The 18,921-nt window shown below is 35.8% G+C and overlaps 1 protein-coding gene and 1 pseudogene across 2 annotated transcripts; one reads left to right on the top strand and one right to left on the bottom strand.

Annotated features, from left to right (window-relative positions):
• The first annotated feature begins 29 nt into the window (after nt 1–29).
• LOC145947824 (uncharacterized) lies at nt 30–2,499 on the top strand. Of its 2 annotated transcripts, none has more exons than XM_083057599.1 (2): nt 30–861; nt 939–2,499. In XM_083057599.1, the coding sequence occupies exon 2, from the start codon at nt 1,407–1,409 to the stop codon at nt 2,382–2,384; it is 978 nt and encodes a 325-aa protein (XP_082913725.1). In that variant the 5' UTR covers nt 30–861; nt 939–1,406; the 3' UTR covers nt 2,385–2,499. The 2 variants fall into 2 exon arrangements, with proteins under 2 accessions (XP_082913725.1, XP_082913726.1); XM_083057600.1 differs by having other exon boundaries at nt 30–1,381; nt 1,433–2,499.
• A 3,004-nt stretch (nt 2,500–5,503) lies between these two features.
• On the bottom strand, nt 5,504–17,986 carry LOC145947826 (uncharacterized; annotated as a pseudogene).
• Between the last annotated feature and the right edge of the window lie 935 nt (nt 17,987–18,921).

Genomic DNA, 18,921 nt, shown 5'->3' with positions numbered 1-18,921 from the left:
CTACGTCCCCTCAAGCGCACAAAAAACAGATTACAAGCAAAACAGTATAAAAGATTTCATTCACCATGTGTCGCGTTACATGATTCGCTCTCACAGATACTCCAATATATAGACGAATGAGACAATGAATAAATGTGTGGCGTGTACGTCTTGCAACCTCGCGTATGTATCTCTGTGTGTAGTGAAATAGTATATATATATGTAGTGTGAAATAGTATAATAGTATATTATGATGGAAAGGTAAATACAATAGAAAATAAAAATTTGGGCGAAGTGTGCATTTGAGAGATAAAAGATGAAAGATGTAATGGTGAATATAGTGAGAATATAATTATAGTATACTTCAAGACGAGGTGAGGCGGAAACAAAAGTTTCAAAAAAGTCGTACTGAACAAGTGTTCATAGAGTTTGCTCTTGAAGTCATTGATAGTTCGTGCCCCCGTATTTCAGACGGCAAGTCGTTCCATAGCCTGGATGGGCTGGATCTAAAAGAGCGTTTGTAGATTTCAGTTCTGCACAAGGGCAGGGTGAGTAAGTCCCCTGAAGCTCGCGTGGTTCTCAGTGCTGTTGCAGATTTGAAGGCCAGTTCGTTATATATGACACGTGGCTCCTGTGTGCATATTATATTGAAGAGCTGGCAACCAATGAAGTACTTTCTTCTGGCTTCACTCTTGAGCTGGCGAAGTTCTCTATAATGCGGTGTTATATGCTCATCCCATCTTGCGTTAGACACGAATCTAATGCAGGCATTCATTGCTCTATAAAGCTGCATGTTCTGCTGATCCGTTATGTCAGTTACCCGCACAGCAGTAGTCCAGGTGCGAAAGAACCAGTGAGATGATTAGGTGCAATCTAAGCTCAGTAGGTAACAGGTGTTTAGACAATTTAAGCTGATATAATTTCGTACGTACTCTTTTGACGACATTTTGAACATGTAGATTCCATGACAGTGTGTTGGTAATAGTTACTCCGAGATACCTGATGCTGGATGAGAGTTTGATAGCCTGTTCATTGATGTTGAACGCAGGCAGTCATATTCGATTGAATGTACGTATCTGGCCGTACCAAAGATGATAGCTTGTGTCTTATTGTTAGTCGAGTTGAGCGTGAGTCCATAGTTAGTGACCCATTGAACAATGGAACTGATATCATTGTTCACCTTCAGAAGTCCGTTAGGTAGATCAGCTGGCTCACAATGGTAATAGATTTGCAGGTCGTCCGCGTAGAAGTTGGGCTTGCAATGTTGTAAGACCTTGCTGATATCTGCCACGTATAGGGTGAATAAGAGCGGTCCAAGCACGGAACCCTGAGGAACTCCTGCAGTCAGATGTACCGGAGATGAGATAGTGCCGTCTCTCACTGCTTGCGTTCTGTCACTCAAGTAAGAAGCAACCCAATCCAGAGGGATGCAAGAGAGACCTAATGCTTTTAGCTTTTTAAGAAGGACTTCTAGCTGCCGAACAGAGGAAAGTAAACTGGGTAAGAACCCAGTAGTGAAGATTACGAGGATGGAACAAGTTGTTCCCCCAATAAAGTTGAGACTGAAGAGCCAGTCGGACGAAGTACCGGTGGGTGGTACGGCAGCAGGAATGGCGGTGGATCTGACACAGTCAGACGAGGATGGACGCAACTCGGACTCCTCGAGAAAGACTACATCCTCCGTCGAAACAGGGAAGAGGAAACGTGGGCGAGCTCCCACAACGGGGCAGTACGTTGGGCTAGCAGAGGCGAAGCAAAAATTGCTAACATTGCAGAGGGAAGAAATGGAGCTCCAAGCGGACAAGGAGTTACTAGCGAGTATGAAAGAAGGCGTTGAACCCCCCGTGACCAGGACACAGGCGGAGGCGGAGGAACCGACAAGAAGAGAGTTAGAGCCACTGTTACAGATATGGACAACGGATGAACTGCAGGAGAAAATAGGAAGGGAGCTGACAGAGGTGAAATGGCTAACGAAAAAATCCGAGGGCCTTAAAAGCACGTTCAAGAAACCCATCTGGAGGGCTACTACCACAGTCAAGCTCGCTACGGAAGAGATGTCGAGAAGAATCAGGCTGACAGCCGGAGAGGAATCGAGAGGAAGAGAGGAAGAACTGGCGAGAAAAAATAGGGACCTCAGTAAAGAGGTGGAAAAACTGCAAGCAGATGTGGAGTATCTCAGGAACATAAGGGAAACTGCACCTCTCTCACAGAGAACTCCCCGTAATAAAGGGAGACCAGCCGTTGACGCAAAGGAGGTTATGGCAGAAATCAACTGGCCGATGCTGCCCTCCCCGGATAAGGAGGAGAGCATAACTTCGCCAATGCTACCGCCAGCCAAGAAGCAGAAGGAGGATGCGATGACCGTGTTCCTGGCGCGGATCGAAGAAATAATGGTCGAATCTTGAAATTAAGTGTTTCGACATAAAATTGATGTATAAATAACTTGGATCTTATTAATTATAGAAGATTATATACTGTAGACTCATATTATTATTATTTTCCATTGATAAATATACAATATTGATTTATGTGATACATGAGAATTGTGAATTAATACCTATTTTGGTCGAATTGTGAATTTCGTGTATTTGGCACTTTTGGATAATATATAATGGCTCTACTTCATGATTTATACGAGATGCTGCAGTTAGAATTCATCATCTTATTCATTTTATTAGATATCCATTATTTTAGTTGTTACAATATGTGAAATTTCTGTATTTTCACCTATAATGGTAGAATCTTGAAATAAAGGGTTTTGATATTTAATGTAGGTATAAATAACTTGGATCTTATTAATTATACAAGATTATATACTGAAGATTCAGTTTATTATTCTTTTCCATTGATAAATTTACAATATTGACTTATGCGATACATGAGAATTTTGAATTTATACCCATTTTGGTCGACTTGTGAATTTCGTGTATTTGGCACTTTTTGATAATATATAATGGCTCTACTTTATTATTTCAACGTGATGCTTGAGTGAGAATTCAGCATCTTATTCCTGTAATTAGGTATTCATTATTTTAGATGTTGGGACATGTGAAATTTCTGTATTTTCACCTAAAATGGTCGAATCTTGAAATAAAGGGTTTTAATTTCTAATTGATGTATAAATAACTTGGATCTTATAAATTATAAAAGATTATATACTGATGATTCAGTTTATTATTCTTTTCCATTGATAAATTAACAATTTTGACTTATGCGATACATGAGAATTTTGAATTTATACCCATTTTGGTCGACTTGTGAATTTCGTGTATTTGGCACTTTTCGATAATATATAATGGCTCTACTTCATGATTTGTACGAGATGCTGCAGTGAGAATTCAGCATCTTATTCATATTATTTTATATTAATTATTTTGGTTTGTAGGATATGTGAAATTTTATTATTTTCACCTATAATGGTAGAATCTTGAAATAAAGAGTTTTGACATTTAATGTAGGTATAAATAACTTGGATCTTATTAATTATACAAGATTATGTATTGAAGATTCAGTTTATTATTCTTTTCCATTGATAAATTTACAATATTGACTTATGCGATACATGAGAATTTTTAATTCATACCCATTTTGGTCGAATTGTGAAATTCGTGTATTTGGCACTTTTTGATAATATATAATGGCTCTACTTTATTATTTCAACGTGATGCTTGAGTGAGAATTCAGCATCTTATTCCTGTAATTAGATATCCATTATTTTAGATGTTGGGACATGTGAAATTTCTGTATTTTCACCTATACTGGTCGAATCTTGAAATAAAGGGTTTTAATTTCTAATTGATGTATAAATAACTTGGATCTTATAAATTATAAAAGATTATATACTGATGATTCAGTTTATTATTCTTTTCCATTGATAAATTAACAATTTTGACTTATGCGATACATGAGAATTTTGAATTTATACCCATTTTGGTCGACTTGTGAATTTCGTGTATTTGGCACTTTTCGATAATATATAATGGCTCTACTTCATGATTTGTACGAGATGCTGCAGTGAGAATTCAGCATCTTATTCATATTATTTTATATTAATTATTTTGGTTTGTAGGATATGTGAAATTTTATTATTTTCACCTATAATGGTAGAATCTTGAAATAAAGGGTTTTGACATTTAATGTAGGTATAAATAACTTGGATCTTATTAATTATACAAGATTATGTATTGAAGATTCAGTTTATTATTCTTTTCCATTGATAAATTTACAATATTGACTTATGCGATACATGAGAATTTTTAATTCATACCCATTTTGGTCGAATTGTGAAATTCATGTATTTGGCACTTTTTGATAATATATAATGGCTCTACTTTATTATTTCAACGTGATGCTTGAGTGAGAATTCAGCATCTTATTCCTGTAATTAGATATCCATTATTTTAGATGTTGGGACATGTGAAATTTCTGTATTTTCACCTATAATGGTCGAATCTTGAAATAAAGGGTTTTAATTTCTAAATGATGTATAAATAACTTGTATCTTATTAATTATATAAGAATATATACTGAAGATTAAGTTTATTATTCTTTTCCATTGATAAATTTACAATATTGACTTATGCGATACATGAGAATTTTGAATTTATACCCATTTTGGTCGAATTGTGAATTTCGTGTATTTGGCACATTTTGATAGTATATAATGGCTCTACTTCATGATTTATACGAGATGCTGCAGTGAGAATTCATCATCTTATTCATGTTATTAGATATCCATTATTTTCAATGTTAGGATATGTGAAATTTCTGTATTTTCAGCTATAATGGTCGAATCTTGAAATTAAGGATTTTGACATTTAATGTAGGTATAAATAACTTGTATCTTATTAATTATATAAGAATATATACTGAAGATTAAGTTTATTATTCTTTTCCATTGATAAATTAACAATATTGACTTATGCGATACATGATAATTTAGAAGTTATACCCATTTTGGTCGAATTATGAATTTCGTGAATTTGGCACTTTTGGATAATATATAATGGCTCTACTTCATGATTTATACGAGATGCTGCAGTTACAATTCATCATCTTATTCATGTTATTAGATATCGATTATTTTAGATGTTGGTATCCCAAACAGCACCAAGTCGACTGTTAGTCGACTATCAGTCGGCAGAAAAAGTCAAAAGTCGACTTCAAAGTCAGACTGAATGTTAACTTATAGTCGACTATCAGCCGACAAATGACTCGACTATAGTCGACTGTCAGTCAGCTAAAAAGTCGACTTAGAAGTCGACTTTATGGCGATTATAAGTCAACTTTTAGTCATTATAATGGCAATTATATGTCAACTTAGAGTCATTTATATTAGCTATTAAATTTTTATTTTAATAGTGACATTTCTCAAAAATTTGATTAATTTAATTTTATTATACAATTAAAGTATAATAAAATTAAATTAATTAAGTTTTTGAGAAATGCCACTATTAAAATAAAAATTTATTAATAATAATTATATAATAGGTATATTAATAATAAACACACAGGCAACAATGTATTAGAATGATAAATATATTAATTTTTTTAGTAACGCTCTTATTCTGTCGTCAGATCGTCGTAACCATTCTTGAATACATGCTTCGATTTCGCTAATCGTAGTATTATTTTTCTTCAAAACAATTGCTAAAAACGTTATAATAAAGTCTATATATATAAGCAATTTATGATATTAAATAGTTCATCTAGATGAAAGTAAATATCGGTATAGTTCCCAAGACGTAAGGTCTGAATATATTTTGTAAAAAAATTGATTATCCTTCTACAATATATATATATTCAGATTATACAATGATTCAATATCATACACATTTAGTACATTAGATGTTCTTTGTGGCTGAACTAGTGATCGTTATACTTAAAATAAAATAAATACAATATTTGAAGTTTAGCGAAAGCGAGAAAAAAATTTTACAGGGTATTTACCGAAATGTTTCCCTGAGAATTCATATTTTACAGATAATTTCTTTTTTGTTTCTAAAAAAAGGCAAGCATTCACTGATATATTTTCAGAAAATATTATCCACATTGGTTGCACCGGAGCGGACTCTGTCACCCAAGGACGACAGTCCCAGCACCCTCCGATACAACCGGTGTGAATATTTTCTGAAAATATGCCACAGAGTACCAGTGATGCAAGATTTCACGCGCGATAGCCACTTCGCGACAGCCATCTTGCAGTGGAGGGGGTAGATCGGCAGCGCAGAGCGCACCGAAAAGATGAGAACCCTTCGAACATATGTAGAAGAGGACAGATATATCTTTTGTCCTTTATTTTCTTTTGATAGAATAGAGCTACGAATTTCGAGCGAATCCGGAATACTGGCGGTAGCGAGTAGGCGATGCGACCCAATATGCAAAAAGAAAATATAAAATATAAAAAATATATTTAATATTATAAAATAATATTAATAAAATTAATATATTTTAAACATAAATTAAGTAACTTATATTTAAAATTTTAATTAAAAATAATTATTAATTAATAATAATTATAATTAATAATTATAAGTATATTTTATATATAAAAATCCACTCTTGGCCAATATATACGCCTTTCTATTAAAAAAGATTTTTTATCTTTAAAGAAATAATTGTAATAAAATAATATTTTAATTTATAAATATTGTTTAAGATTTTATTCTTTTTATTCCCTATTTATTTTGTACTAATGTACGACGTACATATTGTTGCTCAACAGAAACCGCGAGAAGGTGGTGGTTTCTTCCGTCAAAAAATTTAAAATATTGTATATTGGGAAATGTATTTCAATCATTATATTCGGCTTCCCGACGAGCCGTGTTTACCTTTTTTGCGCGTGTTGATCGTTTTACCGCGCGTCTCGTTTTGTCAAGCAGCTCTCCAATCAGCTGTTTGACACAATAACAATCTAGCGACAGGTTTTTGACATTTATGTCTTCGAAATTCGTCGAGTCAGCTGTAGACCGTTTTACTATAAACATCTCTCGTTTTCGAGCAATTAGCTCTTGATCAGTATATATATTTCGCTTTAACAAATAGTATAAAGTAACGAAAAATGTGTGTTGAATTAACGAAGCCCCGAAAAGCTCGTAAGCGAAGTTTTGCAGAAGCTTGGCTTACAGACGACCGATACAAATCTTGGGTATGTAAAGTATCATCTGATAGTAGTCTTTATTTTATTGCAGTATATGCAATAAAACTTTTTCGTGCAATTCAACATACATATTAAGACATGCTGACTCCGCGTATCATCAAAATAATATTAAAAAGAATACATTATCATCTGATAATAATAGTAATGATAATGTTGAGATACCAATAAAAAAATCGCGTAAATCAATATTTAAAAAAGAATGGTTAGATATTGAAGAATTTAAACTTTGGTTGCGTGAAGTGCCACATGACGAAAGTTTATTTTTTTGTTTGATTTACGATAAATCTATCGCTAGTAGTTTATCGCAAATCCATCGTCATGCTGAATCCAAAACACATATAAATATATATAAAAAATATCTAGAAAAAAATCTATCAAATTTAGAAGATTTAAATATGCAAAATAAATCTCTTTTGCCATTTAATGAGCGTAAAAAATCCGCGGAAATCAGATATGCAGCATTAATTGCTGATAAAAACATTTCTCATCAAAATGCAACAGAGATTCTTACATTTTTTCAACAAATAGGAGAAGATCCTGACGTATTGAAAAGCATGAGCATGAGTCGAACGAAATGTAAAAGCATTATTACAAACGTTTTGTGTCCGATTGAGACGGATCGTGTCGTCAATAAAATTCAAAATACAAAGTTTTCAGTTTTTATTGACGAAACATCAGACATATCTAATTGTTACGTCCGGCGGACTTCACGATTCTTTTCTTTCCCACGACCAAGGCGAAGTTTGTTGTTAGGTAAATAAAAAAGGAAGAAAAAAGATAATAATAATCTAAGCGGCACGTATATAATAAAACGAAAACGTGCCCAGCGAAACGGACAGCTGCAGATATCGTGAGCGATCGATAAATATTACAAAATCGGTAAATAAAAGAGACCAGGCGGAAAGATGCCGAAAGCGGATTCTTGCCGACACCCTCGCGAATAATAAGTTAAAATCACATATCGGCAAAACATAAAGACGGCGAGAGCGGGCCGAAAGCGAGCCCACCTTTGAGGGGAAAACTAGAACAACGAATTGATAAAATTAAACGTGCCAAGCGAAGCGGCACCGCAGCGGAAACTCTCGCGAGAAACCGACAAACATTGTAAATCGGGAAAACACAACGACGGCGAGAACGCGCCGAAAGCAAATCCTTCCCTAGTAAAATTAGGGAAAAACAAATAATGAAAACGAAAGTGTGCAAAATAAGATAGCACACCTGCGGGTATTCTCGCGAGAAAGCGGCGAAAAATATAAAGATTAAAAATATGCCACACGCATCGCCTCTCAGCAAACAAGCTCTAAGCCGCACGTGAGGGCAATAAAGCGAGAACCCGGCGATAAAAGCGGCACTAACAAACGACAAATATCGCGATATAGGAAAAACTAACAACAAACACCGCCGCCGATATCGAAATCTCGAGACATCCCCGTTTTTGGGAAAGCGAGCTCCGATTCGCAGACGCCTGCACTAAACTTTTGATTCGTCGATCCTTGCAACGCTCCCCATAGAAAGGGAAAGTAAAAATATTAAAAACGCGATTATGAACTTCTATTCGCAGGATTTTGTCAAAAGGCGGAACGGAGGGCGTGAATCAAAAACCGGGATATAAACGCGAACTTCTCTGCGGAGCGTCACTTATCGTTCTTCGTCGAACATCCACAGTTTCCTTGCGTTTTCACCGCAACACTTAGTGCGCGAAAGAATTCTCAGTGCGAATTCTCAGTGTGAAATCAGCGTGAACACTCAGTGAGAAACTCTGTGAACTTCCGGCATAACAACAATTGGATATACCAGCCAGACCTAGAGGCCCACTGATCCTACAACGGGCCGATCTTGAACCGAACATTTTATCGACGCACGCCATAAGTAGTAAGTCCCCTTATATGCATATACAATCTCACTCTACTAAAAAGAGTTCTTGAATAAATTAATTTCTTTTATTCAAAGCTGTTACCTAATATTCGAAGAAGTTCGTATTAATTATTCCTGAACCCTTCCTTCCCCCGCTGAAGGCTTCCTGCATAATTGCAGCGCGAGCCCTGGTTTCACGGTTTCCTGCATGATTACAGTGCAAGCCCTGGTTTCACGGTTTCCTGCATAATTGCAGTGCGAGCCCTGGTTTCACGGTTTCCTGCATAATTGCAGTGCGAGCCCTGGTTTCACGGTTTCCTGTATAGCTGCAGCGCAAGCCGCGACCTTCCCTAGTATCCGTCGGGTTTCCTGCATAACTGCAGTGAGAGCTCTCGCAAAGTTCCCTCACCCTAAACAAAATTGCAAAGATGCAAATTTCTTCGGAATAAATATTAAAATTTCACTTCTTAAATAAATATTGAATTCAAGGACTCCTTCTCGAAGAACAGCTCTCATATATCGCTGTTGTTAGTGGAGACTACGCGCCATTCCCAACGGGTCATAAAGCGGTCCCGAAATCGTCGCAATCGTCGTCTAAGGCGAGAGTTGGCTCGAGCTACGGCGGACTTATTTTCTACAACCGACGACCATAAATTACTCCGCGAAAAACTCGAAATATTAACTAGAAAACACATTAACACTATTAATAGTTACGCCAAAGAAAAAAATTGTAATACACCTAACCGCGACCCACCTCATTACTCTCCGATTTCATCCCCTGAATACGCAGGAACCCCGCGAATTCCCTCTCCCTCACCCTTCGAACCCACCGAACAGGAGCGAACTCCTCCCTTCCTTCTCGCTGATTCACCTGAATCACCTGCCGAATCTCAGCGGAACCTTTCTCCTCCACCTCCCCACTCTCCCGCACGCCCAGATTCACCTCGATCTCCGTCCCCGGTTCCCTCCATTATTACCCTTGGGGATTCACCTCCCTCTTCCCCAACGCCCTCCGAAAACCGGGAACTACCGGAAGATTTTGAGACGATAAATCTCAGCGACGACGGTTCGGAAGAACTAGAATCGCACGCCGAGCTCACCTACGACCAATTCAGAGCTTGGTTAATTAATCAATTCCCGGGAATAAGGGAAGTCCCGGAAGGAACCTTTACAATCGGTCCGGGGCCAGTAGAACATGAGGCCCTGCGTCAACATCTAATCGACGTAAATCCTGAAGAGATTATCCCTTGGTATGTTCCTGAGCGTAGATATCCCTTGGCCGTCCCAGCGCAAGTCTTATTAAGATCCTATCCTCCCTCCACCATCCAGATTCGGGAACTCCCATGACACATACGCACACATGTATACATTATTATTATTTGTTACCTAACTATTAAAATGAAAAATTATTGTAATAACCAATCGGGACCATAATATATTTAGACAATAAACTCTCCCCCCTTTATGTCCCGATTGACGACCTCCGTACTTATGTAACACCCGCGAAACACACACACACACACCTTTTTATAGATTAAATCCCGCGCGCGAGTTAATTGTTACTTATGTATCCGTCTCTTCACCGTTTTTATTTATATAAATAAAACTTAATTTTATTATGAACTCGCGTTTAATTAATTGATTAACCCGCTCTCATTTCCTCCGTCCAGAGATCGCACTAAGGTCCCATCCCGCGCAAAAGAGATTAAATTCTCTTGCCGAAAAGGGACCACCGAGCGAACGCCTTAAATAGCGTAAGAGCGACCCTCGCGGTCGTTGACCTATTTGGGGCCTAAACACGTTCGTTCGGCTCGAACAAAACGCACTACCTGGCGTTGTTCGATTTAAGTAGTTACGTCCTTCCTTTTGACTCTTCCTTCCTTGAGTCTGGACGTAACATAATAATAAATGGATGACTTTTTTGTCCGATACGTTGATTCGGAGACATTAGATGTTCGCTCGCAATTAGTCAAATTAATCGATATTGATGCCAAAGATTCAAGCGCAGAAAAGTTATTTCAGGCATTTAAATGTGAAATGTGGAAACTGCAGATACCATTTCCAAATATTGTTGCCTTATCGTGCGATAACGCATCTGTTATGACAGGGAAATATTTATCGTTAAAAAAAAAGTTGGAAGAACTATGTCCACGTTTACTAACTTTAACATGCCCTTGCCACTCCGCTGCATTAGCAGCGCATACTGCATGTAATAAAATACCTGCGTATTGCAATGAATTTATAAAAAATATTTCTAATTATTTGAACAGCAGCCCAAAACGTACAGCAATTTTCAGAGAATTTTGTGAATGTTTCCAAGAAACAAATCGCAAAATATTAAAATTATATGATACACGCTGGCTGTCTCATTATTTATGTGTCGAACGACTTCTTGAATCTTGGGATACAATTAAATATTTTCTTACCGAAATGGTTGTAAGGGAAAAAAAAAATTCTGGAGAATATCTACTGTCTATGATGAACAACGTAGAACTAAAAGCTTATTTTCTTTTTTCAAAATATACTTTAAATTTCTTTAATGCATTTAATGCATTTTTTCAAGCATTAGAAACCAGAATTCATTTATTACAACCAAAATCCAAAAAATTTATTTTCCAAATCTGCAAAAATTTTTTAAAAGAAGAGCATTTACAACCATTTTCTGAAAATATTGCATTCTCTCTAAAGGAGAATCAAAAAGATCTTAATGAAGTTACTTTGGGTTCAGAATGTGAGGAATATCTTAACGAATTACTACTGGAAGGTCACGTAGACATTGTTAAAATTATTCGAGAAAATTGTTTAACATTTTATGTGACTGCTGCAGAAGAAATTCGTAAAAGATTACCAATAAATGACACATTTTTATCACAATTAATAGTTTTTCAACCATTTGTAAGCTTATTTTATAATAGAGAAACATCATTCAATAACGTTTCTTTCGTCATTAAAACTATTAGCGGTTTTGATGAAGATGCTTTAAAAAAAGAATGGATTGCATTAGCATCAGATTTTACAATGGAAAAAAAACAAAGCCTCACTAAATTAAATTTTGATAATGCTTGGAAAGAAATTTTACAACGTCGAGACACCAATAATAATGCTAAATATCCTAATTTAAAAAATGTTATAAATACTATTAGATCGCTTCCAAATTCTAATGCCGATCCGGAGAGAATGTTTTCTCTTTTAAATAATGTAAAAACAAAAAATGTAATAAATTTTCGTCGGCTTCTGTTAATGCTATTTGTGTATTTAAATCTGCATTAAAGACGAGGGGAGAAACAGCTATAAACATGCAAGTTAATGAAAAACATTTGTTTCTTATGTCGGCGGACAAATTATATGCTACTGCTGTAAAAAAAATAAAAATATTTTAAACCTACATGCTGCAGACGCTGATGTTGCCGACATACCTGGTCCCTCGTCTTATTAATAATACATTTTATTTAAAAGACGTCATGCTTATAAGCATGTAAGAAAATTGTGTATATAAATATATAATAAATATATATATAAATAAATATATATATACGTATATAATTATATGCATATATGTATATAATATATAATATATATATATATATATATATGCATTCAATGTAAACATATATGTATATATATTGTGACGTGACAGTTTTCATTTGGTGAAATTGTCCGTCACAAGGGTCGCGAGACCCGACCGGGGGGGTGATTTTGGGACCTCTGCTCTCTCTAAGATAAGAAAGAGAGAGAGCGATTCGAGCGCGGAATCGGACGCGATTCCGCCGCTGCGCGTTGCGATTGCGTGCTGCCGTAGCTGTTGCGATTGCTGCGGCAGCTGTTGGCGAAATTAGCGAAGGTCGAGGGAGAAGCGACGACATCTCATCCGGAGGAAAAGCGGCAAAAGGAAAGAAACAGGACGAGGGGAGGCCACGCCTTACGGAACACGCTCGGTGAGACCGCTATTAAACTATCATGACTGTAAATACTTTTCGGGACAGTAGATGCCGCGTAAAATTAATATTCATCTCCTCTTCCCTAGGGATCGAGAACTGAGGAAAAGGGGAAGGCCACTCCGCGCGAGAAGTGCGCAGGAGCCCCGCCACGGAGTTACGGCAAGGGACCCGATGGCATGCCCGGCGCCCGGACCCGGATGCGATCCACGATCGATTGAGGACTCGCGGCGGACGACACCCGGTGTCCGAGGCGGCCGGAATCGGGCCCCCGTAAGCTGCCGCAAGATTTTCCCGCCCGTATCCTACGGGAATGGAGGAACGACCCCGGAAAGAAAAGAGCGCGGAAGCGATGAGCCGCCACAACGACCGCGGGGATCCTCCGGGCCGCCTCACGGCCCTGATTACGGGAGCGCCCCGAGCGGCCTAGTTCGGCGATACGGCGCCAGCGTGTCTCCGGCGAGACTTCCACTCGTCACTGTCGGGCAAGACGCGCGAGGGAGTAGAGGTCCTGTCGACGAGAAAACAGACGCGCAGATAGAGGTCAAAGCGAGAGTGACGTTGCGGAGGACGAAGCTGGTGAGACGTCGTCGCCATCCCCGACCCATTCAGAAGGTAGATTGTTCGAGCGAGTCGCACCGGCGAAATAGAGCCGAGTCGAAGTAGTTGCCGAAATAATTGCCGAAATGGCGGCCGACGCCACGTCATAGATTCTCGGGAGGCCTTGTGTGACGGCCACCGGAGGACGACTCGCTCGAACCCCTTATTACGCGAAAATCTCTCTCTTTTCGGCGAGCCCACAGTCCGAGCTCTGCGATAGAAAATTTTGTCCGATTCATTTTGTGTATCGCGATTATACGTTTCTCGTTAGCTGTCGGGTATAATTCATAAGATCGGTGAGCTCGTAAAGTCGTATTTAGCGCGGGTATTTTGTTACTTGTTATCTTATAATGAGCGAAGGGCGGTATACGAAAAGGACCTGACCCTCCGTTCGGTTGTAATCGGCGCGAGCGAGAAGTCCCGGATTCGATACTCACGCGGGTAGCCACGAAGGAGCGGATCACGTGCGCGGCGCGGGTACGTTGATGTCCCGGCGCGTGACCGTACGTTTATAGTATCGAATTTCGGGCGGCGCGAGCGACTTCCGCATATTTCTAATACGACGACATCCGTATGCGAAAATTTCGATGTGACTCGGATCATATTATTTTGTCAAATTATGTTCAACGGTCTCCTCTGTCGACCGAATGTCCGTTTGTCGTAATACCATATATTGAATTTATATTGTTCGGGTTTTTATTCATACTATGTCGTTAATACGCTTTCTTATTTATTACTTTCTCTGGTTTACGCAAATATACTCCTGAAAACCCATCTGAGTCGCCCCGTTATTCTCCTTCTGGCGCTGTCGCAAACCGAACCCCTGCTGTCGGCCGAGCTGCCGCGCCTTGGATCGTCGCGATCTCTTAGTGGGTATTGGATCGGGCGTGCCGGATTCGAGACGAACGCGGCTACCGCGTCGCGGAGTCCCAGGGAGTAGCGGCACGGCTCCCGTGCCTGGCGCCCCTTCCGGTTAGATAGAATTCAGTAATTTCACCCGCACGCTCGAGCGCCCGAATGCTCCGAGAGATCGTGCCGAGGGAAGTTCCGCGAAAATAACGATAATTATTAAATTGATTAAAATTTATCGGTTATAATATATATATATACACACACATACACATAATATATTTATATGACGAAGTATATTGGGATGCAATTCACTTTTTATTAATTAATTATATATAATTGACTTTTTATTTCTTTTTTATTTATTTTATTAATTTTTTTATTAATTTTTTTTTATTTTAATTATTTATTTATTTTTATTATTTTATAATTTTAATATTTTTTTAATAATGACATTTCCCAATATACAATATTTTAAATTTTTTGACGGAAGATACCACCACCTTCTCGCGGTTTCCGTTGAGCAACAATACGTCGTACATTAGTACAAAATAAATAGGGAATAAAAAGAATAAAATCTTAAACAATATTTATAAATTAAAATATTATTTTATTACAATTATTTCTTTAAAGATAAAAAATCTTTTTTAATAGAAAGGCGTATATATTGGCCAAGAGTGGATTTTTATATATAAAATATACTTATAATTATTAATTATAATTATTATTAATTAATAATTATTTTTAATTAAAATTTTAAATATAAGTTACTTAATTTATGTTTAAAATATATTAATTTTATTAATATTATTTTATAATATTAAATATATTTTTTATATTTTATATTTTCTTTTTGCATATTGGGTCGCATCGCCAACTCGCTATCGCCAGTATTCCGGATTCGCTCGAAATTCGTAGCTCTATTCTATCAAAAGAAAATAAAGGACAAAAGATATACCTGTCCTCTTCTACATATGTTCGAAGGACAAGGGTTCTCATCTTTTCGGTGCGCTCTGTGCTGCCGACCTACCCCCTCCACTGCAAGATGGCTGTCGCGAAGTGGCTGTCGCGCGTGAAATCTTGCATCACTGCAGAGTACTGGATTTTTACCTCTTTTGGAAACAGAAAAAAAAATATACTGGCTGCACCGGAGCGGACTCTGTCATCCAAGAGTGACAGTCCTAGGACCCTCCGATGCAGCCAATGTGAATATTTTCTGAAAATATGCCACAGAGTACTGGATTTTTTCCTCTTTTTGAAACAAAAAGAAAATATATTGGCTGCACCGGAGCGGACTCTGTCACCCAAGGGCGACAGTCCCAGCACCCTCTGATGCAGCCAGTGTAAACAATGTTGCTGTAAACTCCATTAAGAAAAAAAATCTCTTAAAAATTCAATTTTCCAGAAATTACCAGTAAACACTCTGTTTTAGTACAGTTCAGAGACAAAGAACGCAAATAATATTGAATAAAATGTTGTGAATACCAATTACTGAATCTGATAATTTCGATTTTTTTAAAGATAACTTCTTTTTTTGTCCTGTCCATGTATATGCCTGCGCAACTTCGTAGCCAATAATTTGCGACATTATATTTCTTACAATTTTTGGTAGTTTCTCCGCCCACTTGTGACATTTTTTCAATCTGTAACAAATATTTCAAATAGTATGTATTATTTCATTGCAAAATTCGTTCAATTTATTCTTTTTTCTAACTGCGTTCATGGTTTTAATTAATTACATTATATAAATTAACTAAATTAATATTATATTGGATAATGGAAAATTAAACTATTATATAATATTAAAAATTAATATTAAATTAATTGTATTAATAGTTATATTCAATTATTGAAAATTCTTATAATGGATGGAGCGAGTTTCGAATCTTTCATCTCATTTACAGTAATCATGATGTATTATTTGTGTTAATAATTTGCAAATCACAAAGATATTTACAAATTGTCGCCGAACTTATCATCCTCCAACTGATTATTGAAAGCTTCTACTTGTTCTACCGTCGTAAGAGGAAAATTCGGTAATAAAGAGAAATCAACCTGTCGTACTTCATTTTGTACTTCTTTTGGATTTTCCAGGAAGTGAATAATCCGATTGAGTTTACGCTCAAGTGTCGCAAACTTTGAACAATATCCTCGCCGACATTTTTCTAAACAACAAAAACAAGAAGTAACCTATTAAAATCACTAAATTAAACTATTACTATTATTCACAATAATCGCTTTTATTTTGCATTATATTAACTGTGACGTAAATAAAACAAAATTTACCACAACAAGATGTGTGCTGCAAATTTATTGATTGGATTTCCAAATTTTCTTCTCTATTATTTGTGATATCTTCTACTGAATTTACTCTATGCATGACGTGTATTTCACGAATCGAATTGCTTGTAGAAGGGCAAATTCTCACATCTGACAATATTGTTGGTCTAGCTCTTGAACGCTCTGTAAAATTATTTGAAATATATTGTTTATATCGTCAGTAACCAATAATTGTATTAGATGAAATGAAAGAAAAAAATAAGTTTCAAGCATACCGTGTGAAAGTGATTGAGCTGCTTTCTCTTTTTTCTGTTTTACACTTATATTAGCTTGTGGCATTTCTGTAAAGCAATATGAACAATATAAGATTTGTTATTTATAGACATTTTCACTCATCATAAAATTTATATTACGTAATAACAATTTAAAATATACCTTTAGAAGATTTTTTATTTTCTTGTTCATCACAACCATCGTGTGGCATCGTTTTCTGCATTTCTAAAAAGCGATATAAAAGAATATAAGATTTTTAAATTTAACATTCATTTGTATATACAATTCTTCAATCAAGATAAAAATAACAGTTAGTGTAATACCTGTATTACAATATTGCAATTTTTCATTATAAGAATCTTCGTCACAGGAATCCGCTACATCTTGCGTTGTTACATCTAACCAATCTTCGAAGACTGATTTAGCACTCGTCAATAATTTATTAGTCGGTTGGCTCGCTGAATCGGATACATATCCGCTTTCTGTTGGTGGAATGTAATTTGAGGGCATTGTAATTTTATTCTTTTCTGGTTCATCTAGAAATTTCCACAATTGTTAATTTTTACATTTGTACATATTGTAATTTTAATACATAAAATTTATTATAAAAATATGTTCTATAAATACCTTCGTTGCTCGATGTGTCGCCATAGAATTTTCGTTTTTTGATAAATCTCTTCTTCAAAGTATTATTTGTTTGTGTCTGTCTAATAATATTGTCATCTGACGCAGACATGTCGCTTATTGCTTTTTCTACCGACCGTGCATTTTGGTATGTTTCTGTAATATGTTTTTGAATAAATATTATTTTTATGTAAGTATTTTATGTATAATATATTTTAATGTAAGATATAAATATATAAAACAAACCATAAGGTCCAAAGCTCTTCTGAAATTTTACTTTATCCCAATCATCACATGGTGACCACTTTTTGATGCAAGCTTGAGTAAGCTGTTTACTGTTTTTCGTCATTTGAAATGTTGATCGCTCAAAGTCTATCCATATTGTTGGTACTGTTATACAAAACGTATCATACAGTAGTACGTAAAACGCCATTCTGAAAAATTATATTGTGTATATATATATATATATATATATATATATATATATATATATATATTTGTAGTTATAAACAACTACAAATTATAAATTTTATTATAAATATGTGACTTCATCGTCATGATCTAAAATTTGTTATTTGTAGGAAAACTCTTTATTTACATTCCTTAAAACATGGCTAAAAAATAAGATACTAAAATTTAAAAAAATTTATATAAGACAACATATTCATAATTTCTCTAATCAGAATTTCAAGCTAATGTTGTCTTTTTACAAAAAAAATTACATATTGTAAAAAAACCATTTGGATATATTTCAATGCAAACATTACAAAATGATGTACTGTCTCAACATTCAAGTTATTTTAGGTAGGAAATAGAAGTTCTTAAATCAAGAATGCTAAACTTTGAATATATCGTGAACATATTTATAAATTGACGATTGCCACATAATGATATAATCTTTTTAATCATTATAATATTTTTCGCTCATACATTGACTCATTCTTCATAATTCATCCATTTTAAATTTGAAGTCATGTTAGAAAAGTCGTAAAATTGCAATAAAAGTAAAAACATTTTATTGAACAGTTTCCTATAAAAAGTTAGATCATAAAATATAAAAAAATTCAAAATTATAAGATTATATAAAGTTCGGCAGTGTACAGCATATGTGCTTGCGTTTTATAATGCTAAACTTTACGCAATAAACGTTTTTATATCAATGTTTCAATTTTTGTAAACAATGAAAAATTCTACAAACAGTTTTGCAACAGACAAGTATGCAAAAATATTAAAATGCACGAAACAAAATTAAAATTGCAACTTGCAAAATATAGGCCAATCAAACTTCACATAGCACGCTTAGATATAGACAACTTGTAATACTTTTTTCATAACTGTAATATAATGTAAAAAAACAAAAACAATAAT

This window comes from Prenolepis imparis, unplaced genomic scaffold (assembly GCF_030444845.1).
Source record: "Prenolepis imparis isolate NDT839.2.m4 unplaced genomic scaffold, iyPreImpa1.0 SCAF_157, whole genome shotgun sequence".
Taxonomy (NCBI): Eukaryota; Metazoa; Arthropoda; class Insecta; order Hymenoptera; family Formicidae; genus Prenolepis; species Prenolepis imparis.
Note: the sequence above shows the minus strand (reverse complement) of the source record. Positions and strands in the feature narration are given on the sequence as shown.

Bases quoted from the DNA above. Each gene is read 5' to 3' on its own strand.
- LOC145947824 (XM_083057599.1), top strand. From the start codon at position 1,407: ATGCAAGAGAGACCTAATGCTTTTAGCTTTTTAAGAAGGACTTCTAGC.